The 25,542-nt window shown below is 44.3% G+C and overlaps 1 protein-coding gene across 1 annotated transcript in view; it reads left to right on the top strand.

Annotated features, from left to right (window-relative positions):
• Positions 1 to 25,542, top strand: part of PKHD1 (PKHD1 ciliary IPT domain containing fibrocystin/polyductin) — a 246,991-nt gene that overhangs the window by 15,433 nt on the left and 206,016 nt on the right. Inside the window, exons 11-30 of the mRNA XM_048935320.1 lie at positions 1,215 to 1,316; positions 1,756 to 1,851; positions 2,485 to 2,620; positions 3,285 to 3,399; positions 3,919 to 4,194; positions 5,109 to 5,198; positions 5,356 to 5,452; positions 7,213 to 7,352; positions 7,438 to 7,568; positions 9,038 to 9,219; positions 9,763 to 9,901; positions 12,814 to 12,968; positions 14,411 to 14,595; positions 15,277 to 15,399; positions 16,525 to 16,630; positions 17,098 to 17,376; positions 19,611 to 19,741; positions 20,094 to 20,229; positions 23,609 to 23,804; positions 24,428 to 24,495. Coding sequence (XP_048791277.1) covers positions 1,215 to 1,316; positions 1,756 to 1,851; positions 2,485 to 2,620; positions 3,285 to 3,399; positions 3,919 to 4,194; positions 5,109 to 5,198; positions 5,356 to 5,452; positions 7,213 to 7,352; positions 7,438 to 7,568; positions 9,038 to 9,219; positions 9,763 to 9,901; positions 12,814 to 12,968; positions 14,411 to 14,595; positions 15,277 to 15,399; positions 16,525 to 16,630; positions 17,098 to 17,376; positions 19,611 to 19,741; positions 20,094 to 20,229; positions 23,609 to 23,804; positions 24,428 to 24,495 — 2,883 coding nt within the window. The remainder of the gene's footprint in view (positions 1 to 1,214; positions 1,317 to 1,755; positions 1,852 to 2,484; positions 2,621 to 3,284; positions 3,400 to 3,918; positions 4,195 to 5,108; positions 5,199 to 5,355; positions 5,453 to 7,212; positions 7,353 to 7,437; positions 7,569 to 9,037; positions 9,220 to 9,762; positions 9,902 to 12,813; positions 12,969 to 14,410; positions 14,596 to 15,276; positions 15,400 to 16,524; positions 16,631 to 17,097; positions 17,377 to 19,610; positions 19,742 to 20,093; positions 20,230 to 23,608; positions 23,805 to 24,427; positions 24,496 to 25,542) is intronic.

Here is a 25,542-nt window from a genome sequence, read left to right as displayed (position 1 = left end):
CAGCTGCAAGGTGACGTTCAGTCACTCCAAGAGTTGGGCTCTGGATTAAAGGCTGGTGAACAGCAGGTTGCTGCCCTATTATTTTAAAAAGATGTGGACCAAGACACTTAATAACTTCCACATGACATCTCTGGCTATGGGGAGAGGTCCCACCATGCTTTTGCCATTGTTTGCCTTTGTTTTGACCTGTCAAGGGGCTGAAATTAATATAATAATAGTAATTACCTTATAGGCTGTATCTTGGGAGCATGGTTCAGGAGATAACAATTTATTCTTTTTTTAAAGAGTGTAGTCAATACGTAAATGGATTTTGTATATTGTTTATAGCATACAACTTGTTTCACCTATATATTCAAAACACTTTGTAAAAGAGGGTAATTTTATATCCTTACTTACAAATGGAGTAACTATGTGTGGAATTAATTGTTAGCAGAGTACCTGGAGAAATGAGGTCTGCCAGGGCTTCCCAATAGGCAGTACTGCAGTAGCCAATAGTTAACGCTGCCAAAGTGAAGTTAAATGAAAGTGAAAAAATTGAGAGAAGAAAATGTAAATCTGGACAAGCTTCTCTCGTGTTTTTAGCCTTTTTTCAGATGATAAAAAAATAAAAAAATACAAAAAAAAAGAGAAAAAAGTTTGTTTAAATTAGGACGTGTGAGTGAAAAGTGAGTAAACTTCAACAAAGAGAAAAATAGGTTTCCAGTGTGGAATGGGGTGACTGTAATAAAGATGAGATCCTGTAAGATTCTCATAGCCCCAATGTGGATATCCACCATCTGTTCACCTCCCTGCGTTCATCCCTGTGGGACAACTGGAAAGTGCAGTGACACCTAAATCTATGGGCTAAACTGGGAAACGAGTCGGGCAAGGTCAAAAGGATTAAAGCACTTAATGTCACTTTTCTTTCCAGAGCTCCTCAGTAGCACAGAAGATAGTATTTACAATCTGAGCATGACAGATGCAGTCACTGCTAAGTCACAGCCCAGGCATTCTGGTATTTCCCTGTTGTGTGGCCAAGTTACCGAGTGGTTCATTCCTGCTGTAATCTCAGCGGCTGCCGAAATCGCAGTGAAGGATCAGTGAAGCCTGTTTGATTCACAGGAGTTTGTTCCAGTTGGAAAGAGTGCAAGTGCACTGCTGGCTTTGACAGAAATAGGGCTGGGGTTCATCTTTCCTGCGCTTGTTTTCAGATCCCCCTTTTCCTTCCTCTGCAGAAATAGCCTCTGTGTTCCCAGCGGCTGGAAGTCTTGCAGGAGGAACTGACCTCACCATTACAGGGGATTTTTTTGAGGAGCCCGTGCAGGTCACTGCTGCAGGTAACAGGAGAAATGAGCCGAGGGTTTTTGTGAACATGCAAAGCCCATTCGACCCAACTGGTCTTCATGTGCAGTGATAACATGGGAGTTGTACTCAGCATCAAGGAAAGTCTATTTGGGCTATGGGAAGGAATGATTTTTCTTGGTTGACAGTACAAATAGAGGCTTCTAGCAACTCACTGCTGTCTTTTGGAAATGAAAGTTGGTTTATTGATACAGGCTGCCCCAGGGAGAGGTGGTGTCACCATCCTTGGAGGTGCTCAGGAGCTGTGGAGATGTGGCACTGAGGGACGTGGTCATTGGGCATGGGTGGGGGTGAGCTGGAGTTGGACTTGGTGGTCTTGGAGGTCTTTTCCAGTTGTAATGGTCCTCTGATTATTCTGGAGCTCGTGCATTTCCAACTGTCTATGGCAATTTGTCTCCTTTTCTTGCTGCCCAGGCGTCCCCTGTAAAGTCAAGCATGTTTCTCCCCGGCAAATCATCTGCACCACTGAGGCTGTGGGCAGGAGCAGGATGCTTGGTGCCCCCCAGCCAGGTACAGTGTTCTAATAACCAAAAGTCCCAACAGACCAACACACGTAGAAACAGAGAGAAATCACCAAGACACTTGTTTTTCCAGAACACTAAGCTAGTTTATCTTAGGTTCATAGCAAGGAAAGCCAAAGTTGAAAGCTCAGCCCTCTGGGTGCAGATGGGTCAGCCCTATAGAGCTGGGAAAAATGAGGGGGGGAAAAGTATGAATGAATGCTTAGGGGACAGAATGAGGAGCTAGAGCTGCTGTAGAGACTTCTGGGTACGTTGCCTGGGTAGAACGTTGCAGTAGGAAATTATTGTGCACATAATGATGCTCGACTTTTGTTGACTATGGATCAGTTTGGTATTTCTTCCTCTGAGAGCAGTCATCTTAGGTTTTTTTTGGAAGTAGATTGGTCTTGGCAGATTTTTGTTCTTACCGGTGGAGGATTTCAAGGCACAATGAATTTCCTAAAATGGGAACAGTATTCTACCTCGTAGAATAAAAAGTGAAGGAAAAAAAAAAAGTACCCCACAGATGGAGCCAATTTATTAATTGGTTATTAATTAGCCTCCTTGCACCACCAATTCTAGCATATGTGCTCTGGGATTGTTGTTGGCTGCTGCTGAGAACACTTCTCTTTTAACTTTGTAGGAAATCGGGGGCTTCTCTTTGAAGTCTGGGATGACGCCTCTGATCTGACAGAAGCAGGGCCTGGATATAGATGGCAGTTTGTACCTAGTGCCCAATCCCCAGTAAGATTTCTGTCTGCAGCAAAGCAGTCCTTCAGGTACTCGGTGATCTTAAAAGGATATGAAGCTGTGGCAATCACCTTTAATAGTGTAAGGTGTAGCAGTAACACATGACAGCTCTTTTCAGCAGAGCCTGACTTCATAGCTCCCACAAATCAAAGAAAACCCTCTGCTCTGAGGTCCTTTTGAAGCTCAACATATTCAGCAAAGTACTTTATTTCCTGCCTTTTTTGCTTTCCCTTGGTGTTCTGCTTGGCCTAGATGTGCTGTGAAATAGCATGAAAGAGATTGCTGTCAAGATAGAAGGGATTCTACTTAGAGGCTGCCTTGGGTTGGAGATTTGGTCACATCCATAGCCCTTGTTGGCAACTGCAGCCATAGATTGTCCTCAGTTCCATGAAGATGTTTGAGCCATGTTGGTGCCTCTTGGGATGTGCCTAGGAATGGCTTTGCAATGCACTGGACATTTCCATTCTTCTATCACTTCTGTACTTTCCTCTTTGATCCTGAGGGATTTTGAGCCTTTTCCAGCCTGTTGAGAAATAAGTCTTTGCTTGAGAAGAAACACATAGAAAAGATGTTGCCTACAACAAAGCCATGCTTATCTTCATGTTCTCAGTATACATGTGGAGGTTGGTTGCTGGGTGGTGGGGATTTTACAGTAACTCTTGTGTATGTTATGGGTGTTCTGCTTTTGCTTAGCTCCAGGCTTCGTGGATTTTTTGTGGCTCCTCAGACCAACAATTACACCTTCTGGATCCAGGCAGATGGTCCGGCATCTCTGTACTTGAGTCCATCCCAAGACCCACAGCATAAGGTATTACTCTTAGCAGGGAGAAAAATAAAGCAGCCATGAAGGGAAGGGCATTAATTAAGGACATTTCAAGTGGGGGATTAGCCCAGCACGGATTGCCTCGTTGGTCCCTATTATGCATCTGTTGCAGAGTGACACTTTCTGTGCTGTTATTTGACATTTTACACCTGGCCCTATGGGCCATTTGTCTCATGAAACGTATGCCATTGTCTCTAGAGTCTTCAGATGTCTTTTCCTGCAGACATTTTCATCTGTGTTCCAGGCTTGTGAGCTAGAGAACTGAAGTCATCTATGAAAATCTACACGAATAATTGTTAGTGGGGCTTTTATGGACAACCATAAGAATTGTCTTGTTTATGTTGAGCCCTGAATCAAAGATCTTTGAGGTGATGGCTTTTTGCTGTAGAATAGGAAAGAATGTATTGAAACATCAAGCCACTGCTGTCAGCTCTGGTTTTGGAGCTGAACGTACAGTGTTTTGGTATTGTGAAATTATGAGTGATTTGGTTCATCTGGACACAGGTGAGAATTGCTGCTCTCCCAGCTGGCAATTTGGAATGGTCTGGAAAGTGGGTGAAGAACTGGAGCGAGAGTTGGCAGCCAAAATCCCAGAAATTTGAGCTAACTGCTGGCCTGAGGTACTACTTGGAAGCATTGCATCATGGAAGGGCACCTAGCAATGGGATGAGAGTTGGAGTCCAGATACACAACACCTGGCTGAATCCCCAGGTGGTGAACAACTACTACATTGAGAGACATGAAATTTGGGCTCATGCCTTGTATCTTCCAGATGTACAGGTCAGTGCCGGGTACTTGACCCCTGTTGGAAAGGGACTTTGGCCTAGATGGCCTCCAGAGGCCCCTTTTAACCTGAAGAATTTCATGGGATGTAGACTAACCCTGATGCGATGATCCTAATGGTAAAGATGTTGTCACTTACGCATGGCAGTGCGTTCCCACTTTTTGTTGGCCTGCTGATTTCATTGATAAATACTGCCATGCAGCTGAAGGTGTTTGTGACTTTCACACTCACTGCCAGGTGGGTATTTTTATGGTACATTATAATTTGCCCACGCGTAAAGTGCAGTCTGCTTTTGCCTTGCTTGTTACTTGGTTCTTGATGCTAAGTCATGACAGTTTGGGGGTAGTTTCACTAGTTGTCACTAGTTGACAGCACACTCAAAGGGTTTACGATCAGCTCTGTGTTGCAATTGGGTGATATAAACTTTCAGCTTTCAGTGCTCAATAGTGTGGAAGTTGTCATAGAATCTTAGAATAGCTTGGGTTGGAAGGGACATGAAAGATCATCTAGTTCCAACCATGTTGCCATGGGCTGAGTGCCCCCCACCAGTCCAGGCTGCCCAGGACCCATCCATGGCCTTGAGCATCTCCAGGGTTGGGGCACCACAGCTCTGGGCAACCTCAGGGCTGTGGTCAGGACCATCTGTGGCTATCAGTCCATCCATGCAGGTCACGTATCCCTCGTGCTCCTGGTTAATTTGGGAACAGGAACCCCAGGCACATGTCAGGAGAGTCCATGGAGAGCAAGCACAGTTTAAGAAGGGATTCTTTATTATTAAATTTATTACAGAAGCTTTGAAAGGGCAATATGTTTGCTATTAGTTCCTCCTTGGTAGGAAATCCACATAGCAGACTTGACCTCTTTGTGAGAATCGTACCTGTTCTCATCTGTTTGTTTCTTCACTTGGCAGATGCTGACTGTGTCTGGCACGGGATGGTTCAGTATCTCCTGGAGCAATGCACCCCGCAGAATGATCCACACAAATTCCACTGCTCTTCAGGTAAGTGTCTCACCCTAAAGGATTTTAGACGTGGAAGTTCAGGCTCTGTCTGTACTGAGCTGAATAGAATCCATGCAGCTGTGACAGTGTGGAAGCTCTACTGGAATGAGCCAGGCATCACTGTACTGTGACCACTTCTCACTTTTTGTTTTTAAAGGTCCAAGCAGCAATAGAGGAACTTCTTTCAGTTGGGTGTGACATTGAGCCAACTGCTGCTAAAATACTCTTCCATGATGGCTTTGAGAAACAAGGTAGTAATGTAACAAATAAGTATTTAATGTGGGAGTCATTTTCTGATGTAAATGTACTCAAAACCTTCAACAGAAGTAATTTTATGCTTTTACTGGATTTGTTTGTATTTATTCTGATGAGACATATTACATAGAACTAATATTACAAATGTGATCGATGTATTAATGAGAGTCTTTCTGCAATAGTTTTCGTGACAAAATCATACAGCAAGAAGCTGATCAGAGCAGGTTATGTTTCAGTGTTGGAAGCATTAGGAGTACAGGCAGAAAAGGCAAATCTTTGGGCATGTGAAATTATTCATGTTTCATAATGTGTGCTGGGGAAGCAGATCTGGAGCAGCCCAAAGCAACAGCTCAGGCTATAGCCTGATGATGAGTCTTTTGCTTTTGGTGCTTCCCAGTGACTGAAAAAGTGAAAATCTGTGCTACACTTTACATTCAGGCAAGTGTTATATAAATAATAATAATAATAAAAATGCATTTTTCCTGATACTAAAGTATTACATCAGAAACTCATTCCAATTTATATCTCTGGTAGCAGTAAAATATAGTAAAATATGCCAGGAAGTCAATGATTGCCTAGGGACCTCACAGTACATCCTTGTATTCAGTGTAGACAGAGAGAACAGGACCCATCCAGGAATATGTATGTTTGGTGACTGATTCATCTCAGCGGAGGAAAGGAATTAATTAAACTGGAGAGAGAGGGAAGCTTTAGGCAAAAAAATGGAAATATCAACTGGACGTTTTTTGTCTAATTATGTGATCTCAAGTGCTCCAATCTTGCCAACAAAAGAGTTGTGCCAGGGGAGGATCAGACTGGATATTAGGATAGAATTCTTCTTTGGAATAGTGGTCGAACACTGGAATAGGCTGCCAGGGGGGGTGGTAGGGTCAGCATCCCAGGAGGTGTTCAAGAAATGTTGTCCTGAGGAACGTGGTTTAGTGGGCAACATTGGTGGTGGGTGGATGATTGAACCGGATGAGATCTTTTCCAACCTTGATGATTCTACAATTCTATGAAGTATTTTCAGCTCTATGACTTTTGTGAGCATGTTTTTTCCCATGGGTGTCACTGTATTCAATGTATCTACCAGCAGTGATGTCAACAGCTCCAACACCCTTTGTGTCAAGAACCACGGTTGCCTCCTTTACGTATTTTCTCTTTATTTATATATTTAAGACTACTGACCTCAAATGGCAGGGTTTTTTTTCTCTCATTTTGACAGAAAAGATGATTTATCAGTGTCTGCTGTAGGAAAAAGCCTCTTTTACACTAGAAATGAGAAATCCTAGCAGGTTTTTGGTAACAAGGTTGATAACTCAATGGAACAGAAGTCGAAAAAGTGAGGGCAGATTCTCAGCTGCTTAAATTTATCAATCTCTAACTTTGCCTGAGTGTTTTTTGAGAAGGAAAAGTGGTTTCAATCAGTCGTACTCTATCTGGCTTAAGATGGTAGCATTTTCCACGAGGTTTTTCTGGTCAGCATTGGGATGTAATGATTAGTGTAGCATGCTCAGGTTGTGGTTGGACTTGATGATCTTTGAGGTCTTTTGCAGCAATTCTGTGATCTATCCTGGCTTAAACTAAGGATCAATGCCCTGTGAATGCTCATAACTTATCTAGGCAGAACACTGAGGAGCAGAACTATTAGATGCAATTGTTTTGTACCTCTATTTTTGTCATTTCCATGAAAACTTTAACTGTACCTGTTCTCTGAAGCCTTTTTAAGCCTCTCATCCTGTTGTTTTTCCTTCTGGTACAGAAAACTCTGTCACCACAGAACGTGTTGTCTATGGAACAGAGCCCTTCTGTGGGAGGTTCAGTGCTTGCAGCCCAAGCCAGCTGATGAAAGCTTCTCCATCATCTCTACAAAGATATGACCTTACTGAGTACACACATGTAAGTGCCTGCTCTTGCTGAGTAAATTGTAATTATAAACACTGCTATGTTTATGTGAAAACATTTTTCTTCATTTTCTTTGCAGGTTTGTTTTGCACATAAAGGCCACATGAGCAACGTCCTTCATATCTCAGTGTCCTACACCAACCTTTCCTTATCTTCAGTGGAAAGAAACCTCACCTGCCAGTGGGATTTCGATGGCAGTGACCCCACAAGGTATCCAGACACAGTGCACAGAGATGACATTTTCCAGAGTAAGAGGGTGTTCTGGGAGAATGGGGAGCAGCAAGTTCTTGTTTGTCTAAAATGATGGTTGGACTGAATGGTTTTATAGGTCTTTTCCAACCTTGGTGTTTCTGTGATTCCGTGCAAAATGAATTGTCAGATGGGGCAAACTGATGGATGCTCTGTCCCTGTGCTGACATACCCGGAATGTGCTTCTGTTGTTTTTGAGGACTATATGAAGAGATAGGCACATTACTATTTCACCATAGTAATGTACACTGGCCTGGAGAGTTTGATCAGTCTCTAGTTAGCAAAAAGTACCAGGAATTTTCTGTAGACATTAACTTCCTGTTTTGTTTAGGGTGTTTTTTTTTTGTGTGTCATTCAGTGGATTTTCTGATGTGAGATAAAAATGAAGTTGTGTTTTTTTTCCAGGGGACTTGTGGTACCATTAGAAAGTTGGTGTAGCTCTTGACTTTCTGTTTTTCAGCTAGAATATATGGGTGCAAAACGCCACTGATGGGGAGTACTATGGGCAGTGTGAAGCTGGGGGCAGGCACATCTTAAGAAAACATCTTAAGCAAACAAAAAATTTTAAAAAAATCCAAACCAGCAATCTGAAGAACTTCAGAAAGTGAAATTGGAATCTTAGCTTTCATAGAATCACAGGATTGCTCGACTTGGAAGAGACCTTTAAGGGCCATCTGTCCAAGTCCCTGCACTGAGCATGGACACCCACAGCTCCATCAGTGCTCAGAGCTCCATCCAACCTGACCTTGGCTGTCTGCAGGGATAATCATCCCTCACATTTCTGGATTGGGCCTTTGTCTTCCTCACCCTGTCCCACACAGGCTAGCAGCTTCCCTGTACTCCCAGGGTACTTGTCATGCTTCCACTGCCTGTGCATGTTCTTCTTGCTCTCCAGTTTGACCAGCACGTCCCAGTGCAAACTTCAATCCTGATGTCACCAGCCAGTTCACTGCTGCTGGTGAGCAATAGGTCCAATACTGCATCCCCCTAGATGGGGCTGTCTATTACCTGGCTCAAGAAATTATCCTTGATACATCCCAGGAGCCTCCTGGATTACCTGCAGGTCACCATGCTATGCTTATTGATTTGGGTCCTTCCATTTCTTTCTGTGTTCTGTAAGGCTGAGTGTGGGCTGTGTGTGTACCTCTGGAAAGCAGGAGGGAGGTTCGTGTGACATTACTTCGTGATGGAAAGAAATAGGGACCTTGATTAGTTGTCTGGAATTTTCAAGGGGCCTAAGCTTGGTATTGATCTCTGTAGAGGAGGATGCTGAAGCAGGGATCTAATGCTTTATATCTTCCAGAGAGACTTGTTGAGTGATCAGATGTTGTATGCAGGTAATAATAGCATCATCTGAGTTCATCTCCAAATTCATTCACTGTAACTACCCAGAAAGAAAACAAAGGCTGTACCACCTTGGTGTCTTCCAGCTGGACGTTCTCCTGCACTGACCTCTGGACAGGGTGTGTGAGTCGCTCTGTGCCTCTCCAGGACCTTCTCATCAACACCCCGGTGTTTGTACATCAGATTGACTTGCTGAGCATCCAGCAGAAGGAAAACGCTGGGTTGTTCTACCTTGATGAAGTCATCATCACAGACAGAGCTGTGAATGGTAAAGGAACCCATTTATTCTTTCCTGTGAGTGTTGCAGTCACAGAATCGTATCACAGCATGGCCTGGGTTGCAAAGGCCCACAGCGCTCATCCAGTCCCAACCCCCTGCTGTGTGCAGGGTCTCCAACCAGCAGCCCAGGCTGCCCAGAGCCACATCCAGCCTGGCCTTGAATGCCTGCAGGGATGGGGCATCCACAACCTGGATGTTTCCATGTTCCTTCATAGAAAGCTTTAATGACAGAGCTAGTTAAAACTATTTTGAAGGGGAATGCTGTTTCATAACAGGCACAGATCTTCTTCCTTTTTTTTTTTTTTTTAATTAATTATTGCAGAAAAAATATTAAGCACTAATTGCCAAACATCAACACTCTTGTTTTATTTGGAAATATTTCTGTAAATGTAACTCTTGAATGCTGTTGCTCAAACAAAAAGCACTTCTTCCCCAAACCAACGAGATACCTGCTCTAAAATGGAAATAAGCCAGGCGTGATTACATCAGTTCTCCTGACTCTGGTGGATGCTGATGCTCTTTTTCCTTTCAGTTTCTCAGAGGGATCCCAAACCACGTAGGCTGGGTGGGCGGATAATAGAAGCAGTAACTGTGGTGGGGTCTTCTCCTACTTACAATGTGTCCTGGCTGGTGTCTGGCTGTGGTGCAAGTCTGCCTCTTCTCTCCTTAAGGTAGGAACAGTGTGATTCTTTCATATCCTGTAGTAATCATTATGAATTCCCATGGAGCCCTTTATCATCTCAGAGGCTGTGCAGAGTAAGTCTGGTCCAGTTTAGAAATCCATGTACTCCCTTTGGCATTTTCCTCTCTTTGTTCAGGCTCTGCTCAGATAGCTTCACTAAGATGTCCACAATGCACGTGAGATGCCTCTTCCCTAAGATGTCTGCAATGTTTTCAAGCTTCTAAATAGTGGACATAACTTGAACATGCATTGTAGGTGTCTTAATGAGGGTATCTGTCTCTGGTGTTGAGGTTCCGTTGTGTGATTGGCTGTCAGTTGCCTAACTAAAGGTGTTCCACATGCCCTGGGATATCACAGAATTGTGGGGATTGGAAGAGACCTCTGGAGATCATCTAGCCCACTCCTTGCTAAAGCAGTTTCCCTGGGTTGTATAGGAAAGTGTCCAGGTGGATTTTGAATACCTCCTGGGAAGGAGACTGCACAGGCTCTCTGGACAGCCTCTGACATTGCTGTCACTCACATAGTAAAGAAGATCCAGTCTTTCCGTGTTCCAGTTTGTGCCTTGTCCTTACTGGGCATCACTAAAAAGAACCTGGCCTCATCCATGTAATACCCTTTATTTAGAAGCATTGATAAAATTCCTCCAAGCCTTCTCTTGTCCAGGCTGAACAGCCCCAGGACTCTCAGCTTTTCCTCAAAAGGGAGATGCCCCAGGCTCTTCACCGTTTCTGTAGCTGTAAAATGCACAGTAGTCCCTAAAGTAAATACGAGCTACCAAGGATGTTGGGCTATAGAGAAACCTTAGCCCTTCATGGAGATCAAGGCGTTCTCTCCCAGTAACTCTGACACCAGTTGCCATGTTGAGCAATGTAGACCCTCCTTCTGTGCTTGTTTACTGGGATGGTTTCTGTTCTCAGAGTCCCCTAATACATTTGAGGCAGAAGCACAGGTTAAACAGATCAGAGAACAGCTTTCAAGGGCCAAACTGGCAAAGAATCCAACTTTTACAGGGCTTTTGTATTCTGCTGAGTTGGGAATGACCTGATGGGACCAGGGCCAATGCAAGATAGAGACTGGAATGATGCAACCTCTAACCCTTCCACTGTGAGCAGTTGGTTCAGCTCGGTTAATTCACCCCAAAGTCAACGTTTAGATGTTGTCCTGAGGGGACGTGGTTTAGTTGGGGTAGGTGAATGGTTGGGCTGGATGATCTTGGAGGTCTTTCCCAGCCTTGGTGATTCTGTGATTCTATGAACTAGCACAGCACAGAAAGGGTTGTCTTTTAAAAGTCTCACCTTGAAAAGCAGAGTGTAATCGCCAATGTCAGGTGTGTTATTTTGGCACAAACCACCAATGGTGAAGACAAGGATGAGAATGAAGGGAGATGTCTGAGGTTTGTGTTTGAGTAAAGGTGCAATCGAGGGAGAAGGGATGTTTTTAATTCTGTGTGCAGCCTTAATGAGGAATTGGAATGCTACGTGCAGCACTGAGTGCATTTGTCAAAGGGCTTTAGAAGAACTGGGAAAGAAAGCCATAAGCATGATTGTGGAACTGAGGAATATGCCTTGGAGGGAAAGGTGTAGGAGGCTCGATGTGTTCAGCTTATCAGAAAAGAGGATTAAGAGATAAATTGATTACAGTCCCTCTCATCAGGAAGAAGGGCTTAGTTCTGCATCTCAGAGGGAGGTGTGGGAGAAATTGAGGTGTGATGCTGACGCCAGGTAGATAGAAGATGGAAATGATCACAAGCTTTAAAAATGGGTGCGCTGCTCTTTGGGTATCTTCAAAACCAAACTGTTTTTTCTTTAACTGCTGTGTGGTGCTTTAATGCACCTTCCTGGGATCAGGAGGAGTATGATCTAAACGTGCTGTGCTCTAAACTGTCTGCTGCAGGTCAGACAGAAGATCCAGTGCTCCTTTGAGATACAGATTCGTGAAATTGGCTCTGCAGGATTTCGGCTGAGCTGGGAGACATGAGTTGTTCTCTGTGGTCGTAACCACACGGTGGCATCGTTGTACCACAGAAAGTCCTTTTTTTCTTGGGTGGGAAAAAGAAAGGGAGAGAATTTTATTGGCGTGGTAGGAAATATTTTAAGTTATGGAAAATTAGGCTTTGGATGATTTCTAATATGAAATAGCAAACTCTGCTTGCAGTGAGCATCTTCTCTATGAAAACAAGCTGAGGGAGCTGGGCTTGTTCAGCCTGGAGAAGAGAAGGCTGCGGGGTGACCTCATTGCAGCCTTCAGTACCTAAAGGGAGCCTACAGAGGGGAGGGGAATCAACTCTTTATAAGGGTTGATAACAGCAGGACAAGGGGAAATGGTTTTAAGCTGGAAGAGGGAAGGTTTAGGTTGGATGCCAGGGAGAAGTTCTATACAGAGAGAGTGGTAAGGTGCTGGAACAGCTGCCCAGAGAGGCTGTGGATGCTCTGTCCATCCCTGGAGGTGTTCAAGGCCAGGTTGGATGAGGCCCTGGGCAGCCTGGGCTGCTATGAAATGGGGAGGTTGGTGGCCCTGTGTGTGGTGGGGGGTTGGAGCTTCATGATCCTTGAGGTCCCTTCCAACCCAAACCATTCTGTAATTCTATGTCTTGAGGAAGGTTAAAGCAGGGAAGCTTCACATTATAGCTGCCCAGCTTGCATTAAAATGCTCCCATTTTGGGGCAGGAATCCCATGTGCTTGGTGCTGCCTGAGCTCTTTGTTCCATCACAATTATTTAAAAAAAAAAAAAAAAAGTTTCCATCACTTCCTGTTGTATGCAATACCCACATCACTGAAGCACCCGAGTCTGTTAGACGAGTGACCATCCTCTCCGTGGGTCCTTCAGGAGTCCTTACATCCAGGCTCTCTCGAGTGGAGGCTCTGAACACTGGTGCCTTCACAATGCCCTCTCTCACACAGAGGTGCAGTGCTCTGCGAGGGCTCTGAGGAGGACGGCCAGCTCTACGTCTCCACGGAGGATGTGAGAGTCAGCATCACCATTCAGATGCTCCAGGTGTCATCTCCACCTCTTGGAGGGACCTTCTGCATACGCCTGGGAAGCACAGTGATATCAGGTAAGGTACGGTGTGAGTACAGATCGTGGACTTGCCTTTGCTCTAAGGCAAATACAAAAGGGAAAGCATGGCAACCTGGCAGATCTTGAGGTACAAAGGATCTACAGCCAATATGTTTCATTTCTCCTGCACTTGTCATGGCAAATTGCTAAGAGTGACCAAGTACCTGGTCCCTGTCCTGCCACCAAATTTTCCTCATGCTTCTGAGGACGTGGCACCGTGGTGGTGGGTTGATGGTTGGACTGGATTGTCTCAGTGGTCTTTTCCAACCTTGGTGATTCTTTGATTCTACGATTTGTGAACACTGAGCCCTGGAAATGCTCAGGGAACAGGCTGACAAGTCAAACACGCTGTGGTAGTTGCACCTTTGCATCTGATCATCTTCCAGACAGGAGTTAAGGATTATACGCAGGGCAGTATTTCTGGATGTGAGCTATGGGATTGTTAATAACGAAATTACTTTTCTCCGTGTTGTTGCTTAAGGTACTTCTGCAGCAGGCTATCTCCCTGCTGCTTTGCTTTGGAGATCCCCCTTTAAAAAATTGTAATCCGTTTATCTGAGAATCCTTAGAGTTGTTAGGGCTCCTTCAAGGCCATCTGTCCCACTGCCTGCACTGAGCAGGGACACCCACAGCTCCACCAGTGCTCACAGCCCATCCAGCCTGACCTTGGCTGTCTGTAGGGATGGGGCACCACCGCCTCTCTGGGTAGCCTGTGCCTTTTTTTTTTTTTTTTTTTTTTTTTTTAAATGAATCATTTGAGATCTATTATTTCTGTAGCATTGGATGCCCATGGGTACTTATGTCAGAAGAAATAAGATATAATTTGCTGCTTTTTGGGATTGAACTATCTAGTTTCATCTAGGAAGTTTCTGACCTGTCTCTTTTGAAGGAAAATGACATGCACAGTGAAATATCATGCCTTCCAAATATTTAGATTGCCAAGTATGAAAAGTATTACAGAATCACATCCTTGTGTTCATGTGGAACTCCTATGTCCCAGTTTGTGCCCGCTGCCCTTTGTTCTGTCACTGGACACCACTGAAAAGAGCCTGGCCTCATGCACTTGACTCCCACACTTGAGATATTGATAAGCATTGATAAGATCCCTCCTCAGTCTTTTCTTCAGGCTGAACAGCCTCAGGGCTCTCAATCTTTACTCATGCAGGAGATGCTGCAGGCCCCTCATCATTTCTATATCCCTGACTTAGCTTTCTGGTGAAACAGGATCAACTGGAGAATGTTTGCTAGATTTTCTTAGTTATTTAATAATGGCATTTGGAATCCATTAAACTTTTCCCTGCTGATTTTTTTTTTCTCTTGCAGTTACAGAGGTTTAAATCATCACAACCTTGTATGAAAAAAGAAAGCATCTTTATTTTCTGTGAGCAGGCAGATGTGCTCTCATAGGGATGACGATATCCACAGCTTTGTCTTTTGCAGATGTTTCTGTGCACATCTCCTCCCACCAGCTCCGCAGGCTTCTGCAAACCAACACAGACAGTTCTACAGCCCCATACTTCAACACCAGTGACTTCATCGTGACCAAAGACTCAGAGACTTGCTATGAAAGCATCTGGACTCTCACCTGGAGAGCAAAAGCTGGGGACCTGCCCAATGTTATCAATGTACGGTCATTTCTTTTGGTAATGTCTATTTTGAACCCCATTTGTCGTCTTTTGTCATGGCCAATTCATTCTCTCAGTTTCCTTTTATGCAAGCACCTGTGGGAGATTAAGCAACAGCAGTTGCTTAATTGCAGATTAGATTGTGGTATAATTTCTGTACCAAAAATTTGCCTTTTCCAGGAATTTTTATTCACACTGGGTTCATGTCTGGTTCTCTAAGGTCTCAGAGGGAGATCTGTTTCACTGTCTCCCATCCTGAGGTTGATCATATTAAATTCATAGAATCACTCAGGTTGGAAAAGACCTTAAAGATCATTGAGTCCAACCATGGAAGTTAAAGTTTTGCTTCAGGTAGAACGGTCTGCTTTGAATATAGGCACAGACTGAAATTCTTTCTCCCATGAGAAGAAATTTTATTCTGTTGTGTATTCGTATCCTACAAATGTGAATTTAGCTTCCAAGAAGCAATGGGGTCCTGTGCTCAGGGTGGGGTTGGGAAAATGTGCAGACTTGGGAAATGAAGACTCAGATCTGAAGACAGAAGCAATAGAAGCAGCTCAAGAACAGATTTCCAAGAGCTATTTCCCACCTTGTAGCAGCTGTGCATAAGGGCTGTGGGAATGGTCATACATCACACTGGTTGGAAAAGAGCAAGAATCTGACATCCTTGTTCTTCGCCAGGTCTCTGCTGAAAACCTCAGTGGTCTGAAGCCAGCTGTTTCCAGTCGTGTGGTTTATGATGGGGGTGTCTTTATTGGGCCAATATTTGGGGACGTGCTTGCTACCTCCAATAACAAAACACAGGTGGGTTAACGCTGTGCCACATTTCCTACTGGTTCACCTGGATCCTGTAGGTCAGGAGTCTGGCTGGTTTTCAGGTACTCAGTACTGCTGCTAAATCGTTTCAGAGATCTGCTTTGTGATTCCCCATAAAGCAGTGGGTTCATGCTCTCTCTTCTGTGGAGCAATACCTTCCTTAGGAGCTATTGCAAGTGAGAAGAGTTTATTTCTTTGGAGGCAGTGCTCAGGGACTGACATCCCCTGGAATCCCACCCCTGCTGGGTCCTGTAGCGATGCCATCATAGTTGGGACTAATGCTGTATTTATCTGCAGCATTCCAGCCTCTATGCTGTTGGGTAAAATGAACGGGATGCCTGGTATTAGCGTGTGGATTGGGTAGGTTCTTCAATCTCTGGATCTCAATTCTTGATTTGTAAGAAAAAGGGAGCAGGTAGAGCTTCTTGGCTGAACAGATCTGCTGAGCAGACAGATGTGCTGCAGGTAGATTCCCACGGCTGCCTTCGCCTCCAGCAAAGACTGCAGGGTGCTGCAGTGAGAACTGTGCAAGGCTGGATGTGCTCAAAGCCCTGCTGCTGGGCTTCAGCAGCGCCTGTGGTTAGGTCGTCCTGCTTTTTTAATTTCTTTTTTCTTGAAAGCTACTTTTTTTTGTTATTTGCAGGTAGTGGTGTACCCTCCTGGCACACACCTAATGCCTGTGAGAGAAAACAAGAGGGCTCTTCTATGTTCTGTGCTTTGCCACTTGAGTCTTCTGAGAGGAAAGCTGATGTTAGTTCTCAAAGTTACAGCCCAGCTGTCTTGATTTAGCATGCACTGTGAGGAAATAAAAATTGAGAGGTGCTTGCTGAGCAATCTGAGATTAGTTATAATTAGCACTACAAGGTGTTAAAAGCCTTGTTCCCAAAGTGGGATGGATGGATAGAACTGGGTATGGCAAGTGGGGTCTTCAGTGGGTGACTGGAAGAAGAGGAGCTGTGGGTTTCAGAAAGGTGAGATGGGCTGCTTCCAAAACCATGTGCTGCTTTATCTAAGATAAACCCTAGCAAGCCATGCAATGAAACTTGTGCCAGTGCTGAACAGCTGTGGTTTTAGAAAACACCACTTCAGAATAACCTTCTTCTCCATCTCCAGGTGGTGGTGGTGGTGAATGATGTCCCAGCAAACTGTTCTGGTTCCTGCTCTTTCCAGTTCAGCCGGGAAGTGACACCCTTAGTCAGTGATGTGGAGTATTCAGCAGGTAATGGGGCTTTGGGTCTGCACAAAGTGGGGAGGGGAGATAGCTATGGGAAAGGTCTGCCAAATGCTGATGTGTGTATTCTTTTGGAAACTTCTGTTTTTAGGGAAATTGTATTTCCAAATTCAGCACTTATGATGAGTTCGAGTCTTGAAGTATGTAGCACTAACACAGTTTTGCAGAGGCAAGATATTAGAGGCTCGAAGGGAAGAGGAACAGCAATAAACTTGATGCTAAAGGCAGCACCAAGTCTATTAGCACCTTTATTTTTAATAAAAATACACAAAAAGGAGTAGCTGTGCAAGGGCGTGCAGGAATAGGCATGATGGATGGCAATGAGAAGATCAACAGTGCTGTGGTTTCCAATATATGTTCATGAAGTTGATCGAAGCTCTTACCTGTTGCTTAGAAATAAATCGTGTGCATTGATGCTCCAAAATTAATGAGCTTATTTGATTATGTTCCTTCAGACGACGGATTCCAGGCCACAGTAGTTATCAGGGGAGTTGGTTTCTCTGAGGAGAACACAACCCTGCAGGTACAGGTGAAGAACACAACTTGCTACATCGTAATGTCAAATCAAACCAAAGTGGTCTGCGTGATGGAGAGGCTGCCACTTGGAGTCCACCAGCTGACATTACTAGTGAGGCCTTATGGCTTTGCACTCAATGCCAGCACAGGAGAAGGCATCTTCCTAAGAGTTGAGCCCAGGCTGGTTGCCATTGAACCTCCCAGAGCATCAGAAATTGGTAGGTCTGAATGTCAGATGAGCTCTGAGGGGATGTCTGCTTTCTGTGTCTTGCTTTTCACAACTTGTTTTTTTCTATCACATTTCCTCTACCAAGGTCTTTGTCTGATAGAAGAAAACATAATACAGCTGGGGATACAGTGTGTACCACAAAGAACTGGGGCAAATTTCTTGCAAAAATGACATCTTTCTTGGGTTGTCTGTGAGGTCAACCAACACATCCCCTCGCAGTTTTACTCATGAATAGTAAATTTAAGTTCAGGTATGTTCCTTCCATCAACTGAGAAGGGTACCAGAGTGTCATGGCTCATCTTCCTATATCTTTTTGATGTATTACAAGTGTCAGAATTCATCTGGCCTAGCTGTAAAACGGCTGAACTTATTTTCAAGCAGCTAGGAATATACCTAGAAATGGTATGATGTGTCATCTGTCAATAGAAGTTTACCCAGATTTTGTTGGCAAACCTCTTAGCTCTGTTAGTGAGCCACTTTGAGTTCATGTTAACACACATCACAGAGCAGGAGTATTGGTCATGCTGGTACCACGTGGCTTAGAAAGCTGGACTGTGCCATGTTTGGTCACTGTGGAGTAACTGGCAGAGTGGGACTGTTGTCTGTGAACATATTGGCTGACACATGGGACGGACTTGAAAGAATGTGCGAGTTCTTAAGGTGACAATTAAGACACCAGTCACCTCTCTTCTTGTTGGGGTGCATCCTTGTCCTTTTCTTTCCTATTTGTTTTCCCTAATGAACATCATATCAGGTTGAGACTCACTCTAATTCATATGAAGAACAAAGGAAAAAAACAAGGACAAGTTTTAGTGCTTAGTTCTTTCTTCTCATTTTCTTCCATGACAATATGACTCCTCTCCAAATTACAGTGATCTGTCACTCATTAAAAAGAAAGCAAGTATAATGCTATCTTACATTACATATGCCTTGAACGTTTATAATTGGAAAGAATTACAGCTTCCATCTGTGTTTTTAATTTCTTCCATTTAAAATACCTCTCTTCAATCTTATCGTAAAGTGCACATATGCAGTATTTCATTGCATATGGATATAAGTGTAGACATCAAAACTTAAGAGCATTAGTCTTGAAACAACACGCATGGAATCCGTACTCTAAATCTGAGTCTCCTTATCTGGCAACAATCACAGGAGCCAAGTGGCTTCAGTTTTGAGATACTCCTATGTCTGACTTAGTGTTGCTGGGGATGACATGGACTAGAGTTGTGCTAGGTGACCTTTCAAGGTCCCTTCAAATTCATACAATTCTATGAGGCTGGGAACATCTTGCATTTTGATGCATCAGATCGAGCTTGTCAAAATGTCATTGGTCCCAGTGGTGACCTCCTTGGGCAACCTGTTCCAGTGCCTCACCACCCTCTGGGGGAAAAACTTCCTCCTCATATCCAACCAAAACCTCCCCTGTCTCAGTTTTAAACCATTCCCCCTTGTCCCATCACCATCCACCCTCACACACAGCCGTTCCCCCTCCTGTTTCTACGCTCCCTTCAAGCACTGGAAGGCCACCATGAGGTCTCCCCGCAGCCTTCTCTGCTCCAAGCTAAACAAGCCCAGTTCCTTCAACCTTTCCTCATAGGAGCTGCTCCAGGCCTCTGAATGGAAGGAGCTTCCTGACAGAGTACCCGATTGCTGTTTACCAGCTCTGCTTCCAGTTAGGGAAATCCTAGGAGATACTTCCAGATTTCTCTGACGGTTTAGAGAGCCCTCTAACTTTCCTCACAACTCTGCAAAGTCCCAAGCTCTGCCAAGTTCCCATCTATGTGAAATTTCCTAATCTCACGCTTGAGGCTTTTCTGGCAGCAGGGTGCTTGGCAGCTTTTTGAACTGTGAAAGCACCTGCTGTGTCAAGCTCATTTTTTGTTCTTAGTGCTTCTTCCTTTCTTCCTGATTTCGTTCTTGGGCTGGGTGTGAGATCACAGACCAGACCTTGCTGGCTTAAATAAGTATGTCATTAAAAGACAAACTGAGAAATAAACAGTTCTCTTGTGTATCGTGGACCAGAATTCAAGTAATAGACAGGAAGGGTAAATAACAGAGAAGAAGGATTGTGGGTGAAAGAGGCAACTTAGGGCAAAGCAAGGTAGAAGATGATCATCCCCAGATCAGACTCCCTTCTGTAGTCATCTAGTAATTAAGGATCTTCTGCATGATAAAGAGACTATTCCACATCTTTCATGTAATTAAAAATAATTGGTTTTGTAGGAGGACTGAGAGTGGCTCTCAGGGGGACTGGCCTGGAAGGGGTAGACCTGGTGTTGTTTGGATCTCAGCCTTGCCCAGTTTTGGAGGATACCAGAAGTTCAACACAAATTGAATGTAAAGTTCCCTCCCGGGTAAGAAACCACTTATTTTTGGGATACAGTCAGTTAAGTGATAGCCTACAAGCCTTTTACATAGCCCTGGCCTAAGCAGATGGTAGTCCATCAGCCAAGTCCTGGCTGTGGGACATTTGAGCCCAGACTCCACCTACAGTTTAGACCAGCTTAATTAACAACAGTGTTTGATTTATGAAACTGAGTGGAGCAGTCAGAAACACCAACAGATTGCAAGTCTAATGCATATACAAATTTGGGAACCCATGTGCCTGACTTACTGGGTGTGGGAGATACACGAACATAGGAAATAATTATTTTTCTTTTATTGGTTCAGTCTTTTTCCTGATGCTTTCTTTGCTTCTGTTTCCAGGGGGCAGAAGATGCTGCTGTCCATGTGACACTAGTTTCTGGGTACCAATCAACAGCATTCACCAACTTGTTCCAGTATGACCCTTCCTTAAACCCTGCAATTGTATCACTGAGCAGAAACAGAAGTGGCTTAGCAGGTGAAAAGTGTTTATAGATGTGTCAGGCATCATCTGCAGCCCTGTTGTTATTGCCAGTGCTGGCTGGATGGAGGCGATTGAGCTCTAGGGAGTTTAGTGGTACTAAGCTCTTCCCTGTTGGTTTCTTCTAACTTGTTGCCCATATGTCCCCTGCAAGTTCTGGTCACTCCCGCCTGCTTTGTATTTTTTCTCTAGCTTACATAAGACTATAGAATCATGAGTGTTGGAAGAGACCCTTAAAGGCCATCTGGTTCCACTCCCTGTAGGCATACCTACAGCTCCAACAGGTGCTCAGAGCCCCATCCAGCCTGGGATAATGAGTTGCTTGCCTTAGTCCAATATGCGTCATGTCCTCAATGCTAAGTGTGCTATGATGCTCTTCCAAAGTCATATTTCTCTGGCTTTGCTCTGGAATGGCCCCACTCATCCGTTCTTGGTAGCAGGTTCAGCAATGGCTAGATAAATGGGTGCTAGAGAATGTACTTCTCCAGGACCCTAACAAGTGGGCTGTAGTCAGAGGGTGATGCCTCTTTCTTCCTGACTCATTCCATAGACTCTTGCTTTACTAGCTTCAAATTGAGTTTAAAATGACAGCAACAAGACAGAGGTGCTGATTACTAGATTTAAATACTCTCTTTAAGACACAAACCATCACCAGCTCTGCTGCCACCTTTAGGGTTGACTGAAATGATCTTGGACCAAGCATCCCCCAAACTGAAATCCTTTTGCCTTCTTCCAGGGGTTTTTGTAGGTGTATTTAGCTTTCTGTGCCATGACAATTAGCACAGCACTGGTTAACAAGAAAAAACACTGAGTTAGGAAATGGAACCTCTATTTTCCTGTTGGCACCTGGGTTGGACTCGATGATCTCTAGAGGTCCCTTCCAACCCCTACAATTCTGTGATTTGAAGCTGTTTCTTTATTTCTTTCACAGCTTCTGTAGACACTGCAAAGTCTCCTGTCAGGCAGAACCTGTTTTATTACCAATGGATTGAGCAGTAGGCTTCCCACCACAGCAGGGCTAGAGATGTGGGATCCTACTATTCTGATATTATACATCAATCATACACAGACCAATCTTTTCTGTACTTTGCCCATCCAGGGAGGCGTGCTGCAATCTAGGGTTTGATTCTCAGTGCTGTCAAAAGAGAAATGAGCAGGAGTTTGGCCACGGTCTTCCTTCTTTGTGCTGGCAAAGGCAAGTCTGTGGTCTGGGACTCAGGGACTGGTTTCCAATAGCGTGAGGCTGAAGAACCCAACCTGACCTCAGCTGTTCTCTCCTCTCCCTCTGTAGGAAAAACAGTAAAAGCCATAGGATGGTTTGGATTGGAAGGGACTTTCAAGATCATCTAGTTCCAATTCTCTGCTATAGGCAAGGATACCTCCCTCTAGGAAACTAAGAAGAGAACAGAATTTTTATTTATTTTTTTTTTAAATGTGTCCCACTTCCATTCCTACAAGGATACACTCTGAAGTTTCTTTTTCCAATTTCTTAATGCATATCTTAACAAAGCTCCTTCCAGCTCAGAGAGTTGGCATGGATGCAGGGGGCGAGACAGCTGTGATGGCAACAAGACGCAGTGCCTGCTGCACACCTGACATTTCTATCCCTTTCCCCAATGCCCTTGTCATTTCCTATTACTCCAGAATGCATAAGTAAGAGAAAACGTCCTTTATCATCTGAATATTATTCAGATACGATAGCACCAAGGGGAGATTGTTCTAGCCGTGGGCAGCCCAGGTGCAAGGAACTCCTTAATGTTATAGTGTCTCCTGAACGATGCTGGGACTCAGTTCAATCTTCTATTCAGAACCTCCACAGCTTCAGCTTTTAATATAATTTTCCTCCTATATAATAAAAAGAATAAATAAATTACACCGATGCCTCCCAGGCATCTAGGATTAAGCTGACAATTGACCAAGAGTCCAAAGAGTTCATGTTATTAATATATTCAGCTTCACAGGCTTTCAAACTTTGACTCTGTGCGTGCTGAATGGAAGAGCGCTGCTTTCCACGACTTCTCAGAGGAGCTTTTCTCCTGCTTTGTGGAAAGGAGAGGATTCTCTGAGGCTGCAGTGATCGTGCCTGCTGGGGAGGCTGTGTTAGAGCCAAGTGGTCTCAGTCTGTGCTTGGTAGTCAAAATTGCTACTCGGATCTGAAGCTTTAGGATGAATTAACCTACAAAAGTTCTTTTTATGCTCTCCCTTTGTCTTAATAAAGCAGCTTATCCATCCCTGTGTGGCTGGGATAACGGTGTGACATGTGGCATGGTCAACTTCTTATGTCAAGTGAGCTCAGGGAGGAAGAGGAATGGGTGAAAATGGGGCTGCTCTGGGAGAGCTGACCCTGGGTAGATATTCTGTGTGTAGATGAGCATGTCAGGCTACCTGCTCGTGTGCATGGTAAGGGGATTTTAGCATCCTCTGTCTGAATTCAGGATTGTCCATGATGGTAGGGAGTTAGGCTGGAAGACCCCTTCTGTCCTGTGTGTGCTTGCTTCTGTGGAGTTGAATCCATGTCTTCCGGAGGTGAGAAAGGGATGTGATTCATCTCCTGAACACATCTCTGCCTGTGCTCGTTATGTGGTCGGTGAAGTGAAATTGGCAGTTTTGTGGTAGGATTCACTACTGCTCCTTTGGAAATCTTCCTTAAAAGAAGGTGAATTATGCCACAAAGACTCTGTTTCTCCTCAATGAGAAAGCTATCTCAGAGCCTTTATTTGGACTGATACATGCCAGCCTAAATTTTTAAGCTATTTCAGGAGGAATTTGTGTTACGAAATTCCCTTCCTCACAGTCCTTGTCCTTTTCTATTACTACAGAAAACACAAGGCAAAATGACCTCTATCTTCAGCATAATTCATCTCACAACAGAACTTAAACTGGGTAGACTGACCTGTTTCCTGCAAACAAGGTGCTATGGAGCGTGCACGGACATCTGATTTTAGGCCCCTAAGGAAATTTTCAGGTAGTTGTAGGAGATTCCATTGAAGTTTAGATACTCTCACAGTGCTGAAAAGCGTGGTCTGAATCTTTGCAGGGATTTTGGAACAATCCCTCACTCAGCTCCAGTCTATGAGCTGCAGAAAGTCTGGATTTGGCTCTAGCAAGGTGTGGATGTTTAGGATATCTGTATTGAGGGCATAGATCTTACCTTAAATATCTATCAATAGATATTTAGGCTTTAGGTGAATATAGCCAAGTTCACACTATTAATATCTGATGATCTTATTGAGAAAGCAAAGGAATTAATAGAACACAAAGACTGCAGTCTTCCAGTTTCTGGGTTTTGGCTGATGGACATGACTGCACTTAATGGTTTTATGTGCTAAAATAACCATTGCTACTGAAATAATTTCATCATTTCTTCCATTTGCAGGGGGCCAGGAGCTTCAGATTGGAATATCCTCATTTGCGAACTACCGAGGGTCAGATATCAAGGTCCAAATTGGGGGCGTGTGGGCACAGATCCAGGTGCAGATGGACAGTGGTCTTAATGTGACGCTTCCAGCCTTGGCTGTGGGATGGTACAACGTTTCTGTTATCATCAATGGCGTTGCTATTGCTTCAAACAGGTGTGTGAATGTGCGCACTTCCCTTAAGATTTAAATTTTCTTCTCCATCCTGTGTGGTATCTTAGGGTTCATTTGAAGAGGGAAAGCAAAGCTACACCCCTGTCTGAGTGCCTTTTTGGAGGTTATACCTGGTTTTTCCTCAGTCTACTTCCCAAGGGAGGAGCAGGGAAAGAAAGGCAGCTGGGATCTTTGGAGCTCTTGCATCTGTTGACATGGCTATGCTGGGATCTGTTTAGCAGAAAACTCCACGTTCTGGTTGGTTCTGATAGGCAGCTCACCGTGCTGTATGGACTGCGCTTGGCCCACAGGTTGCCATGAGACAATATTCATAATAGAATCATAAAAAGCTTTGGGTTGGAAGAGATCACCCAGTTCTATCCCCCTGCTATTGGCAGGGACACCTCCCTCTGGACCAGGTTGCTCACAGCCCCGTTCAGCCTGGCTTCCAGGGAGGGGGCATCCACAGCTTCACTGGGCAACCAGTTCCAGTGTGTCACCACCCTCACAGTAATGGGTTTCTTGCTAACATCTAGTCTAAATCTGCCCTCTTCCAGTTTAAGAAATCAAAGATGTTCCAGAAAGAAAGCAAAACCCCCAAACCTTCTGTGTTGCTTGTTTTGCAGGGTTGAGCCATTAATCCACTACATCTCGGAGGTCTTCAGCATCGAGCCGTGTTGCGGCTCTTTCCTGGGTAAATAAAGGCAGTACATCTGCAGCCACTTACGGAGGTTAAAGGGGTCAAGGGCACAGTTTCCCTGCAGGGCTGGAAAGGGCATCCCGTTTCACATCAGTTTAAATGAGGGTGTCTTAAATCTGTGACTCTTTATTATGCAGACATCAGACTGCAGCAGCCTGGGTACGTGGGATTTCAGCGAGCATCCCTCGATCTGGTTGGCTGGCTCAGGGGTCCCTGTGCTTTGGGTTTGATTTCCCCAAGTCTTTGCATGTTCCCTTTGGGGAAACAAAGCACACCCACACCTGACTCATGCATGCTGTAACTTTCAGTCATTACGCCTCCATCTTTCATGACTTTATGCGTGGAAGTTAAGTGGATGGTAGGGCGCAATCCTGGTTCCAAGCAAGGAATCTTTTCAATCTGTCCCAAAAGAGATACCTATTTTCCTGAACTTGAACACACAAAAAAGCCTTTTTCAGTGTTAACTTTAGTCAAAAATGAAATACTGATTAATCCTATTCCATACTTTAACACTGGAAATCATTTAACTGTGTTTCAGAGCAAATTATCACTGAAGTAAACACAAAAATTTCACTCGAGATATCGAAGCACAGATTTTGGGTTATCCTATTTTGTCGTTTGCCTGTGGGGTGGAGGAGAGTTGAATCCATTTGGTGAATATTACATGGACCCTTTGGAGCTCGTGTAGAGAAGACAGAAATTTCTGTGAGGTGACTTCAGGTCCTCCCCAGATTCCATTCCCAGCCTTTAAAGAAAAGAGATTAGTTTGAGCTTAGAGGGCAAGGGCTGTTACTTCTGAAGAGTTAACCGCGTTAAGAAAAAAAGTATTGCACCCTTCTTTTCATTTTTAGGGGGTACATTGGAAGGTAACCACTGATTAACTCTTGGCTGCAGTTTTGTGAAGGGCTTAAGCAGGCAGGACACTGAGAGGCTAACTAAATGGAGATGGAGAGTTGTTTCAGCTGGCTTTGTGAGGCTGCTATGGGCTTAGAAATGTGGAATTAACTTGGGAATGCTGAAGGTTTTGCATCTTTCTCATCA

This window comes from Lagopus muta, chromosome 2 (genome assembly GCF_023343835.1).
Source record: "Lagopus muta isolate bLagMut1 chromosome 2, bLagMut1 primary, whole genome shotgun sequence".
In the NCBI taxonomy this organism is placed as follows: domain Eukaryota; kingdom Metazoa; phylum Chordata; class Aves; order Galliformes; family Phasianidae; genus Lagopus; species Lagopus muta.
Note: the sequence above shows the minus strand (reverse complement) of the source record. Positions and strands in the feature narration are given on the sequence as shown.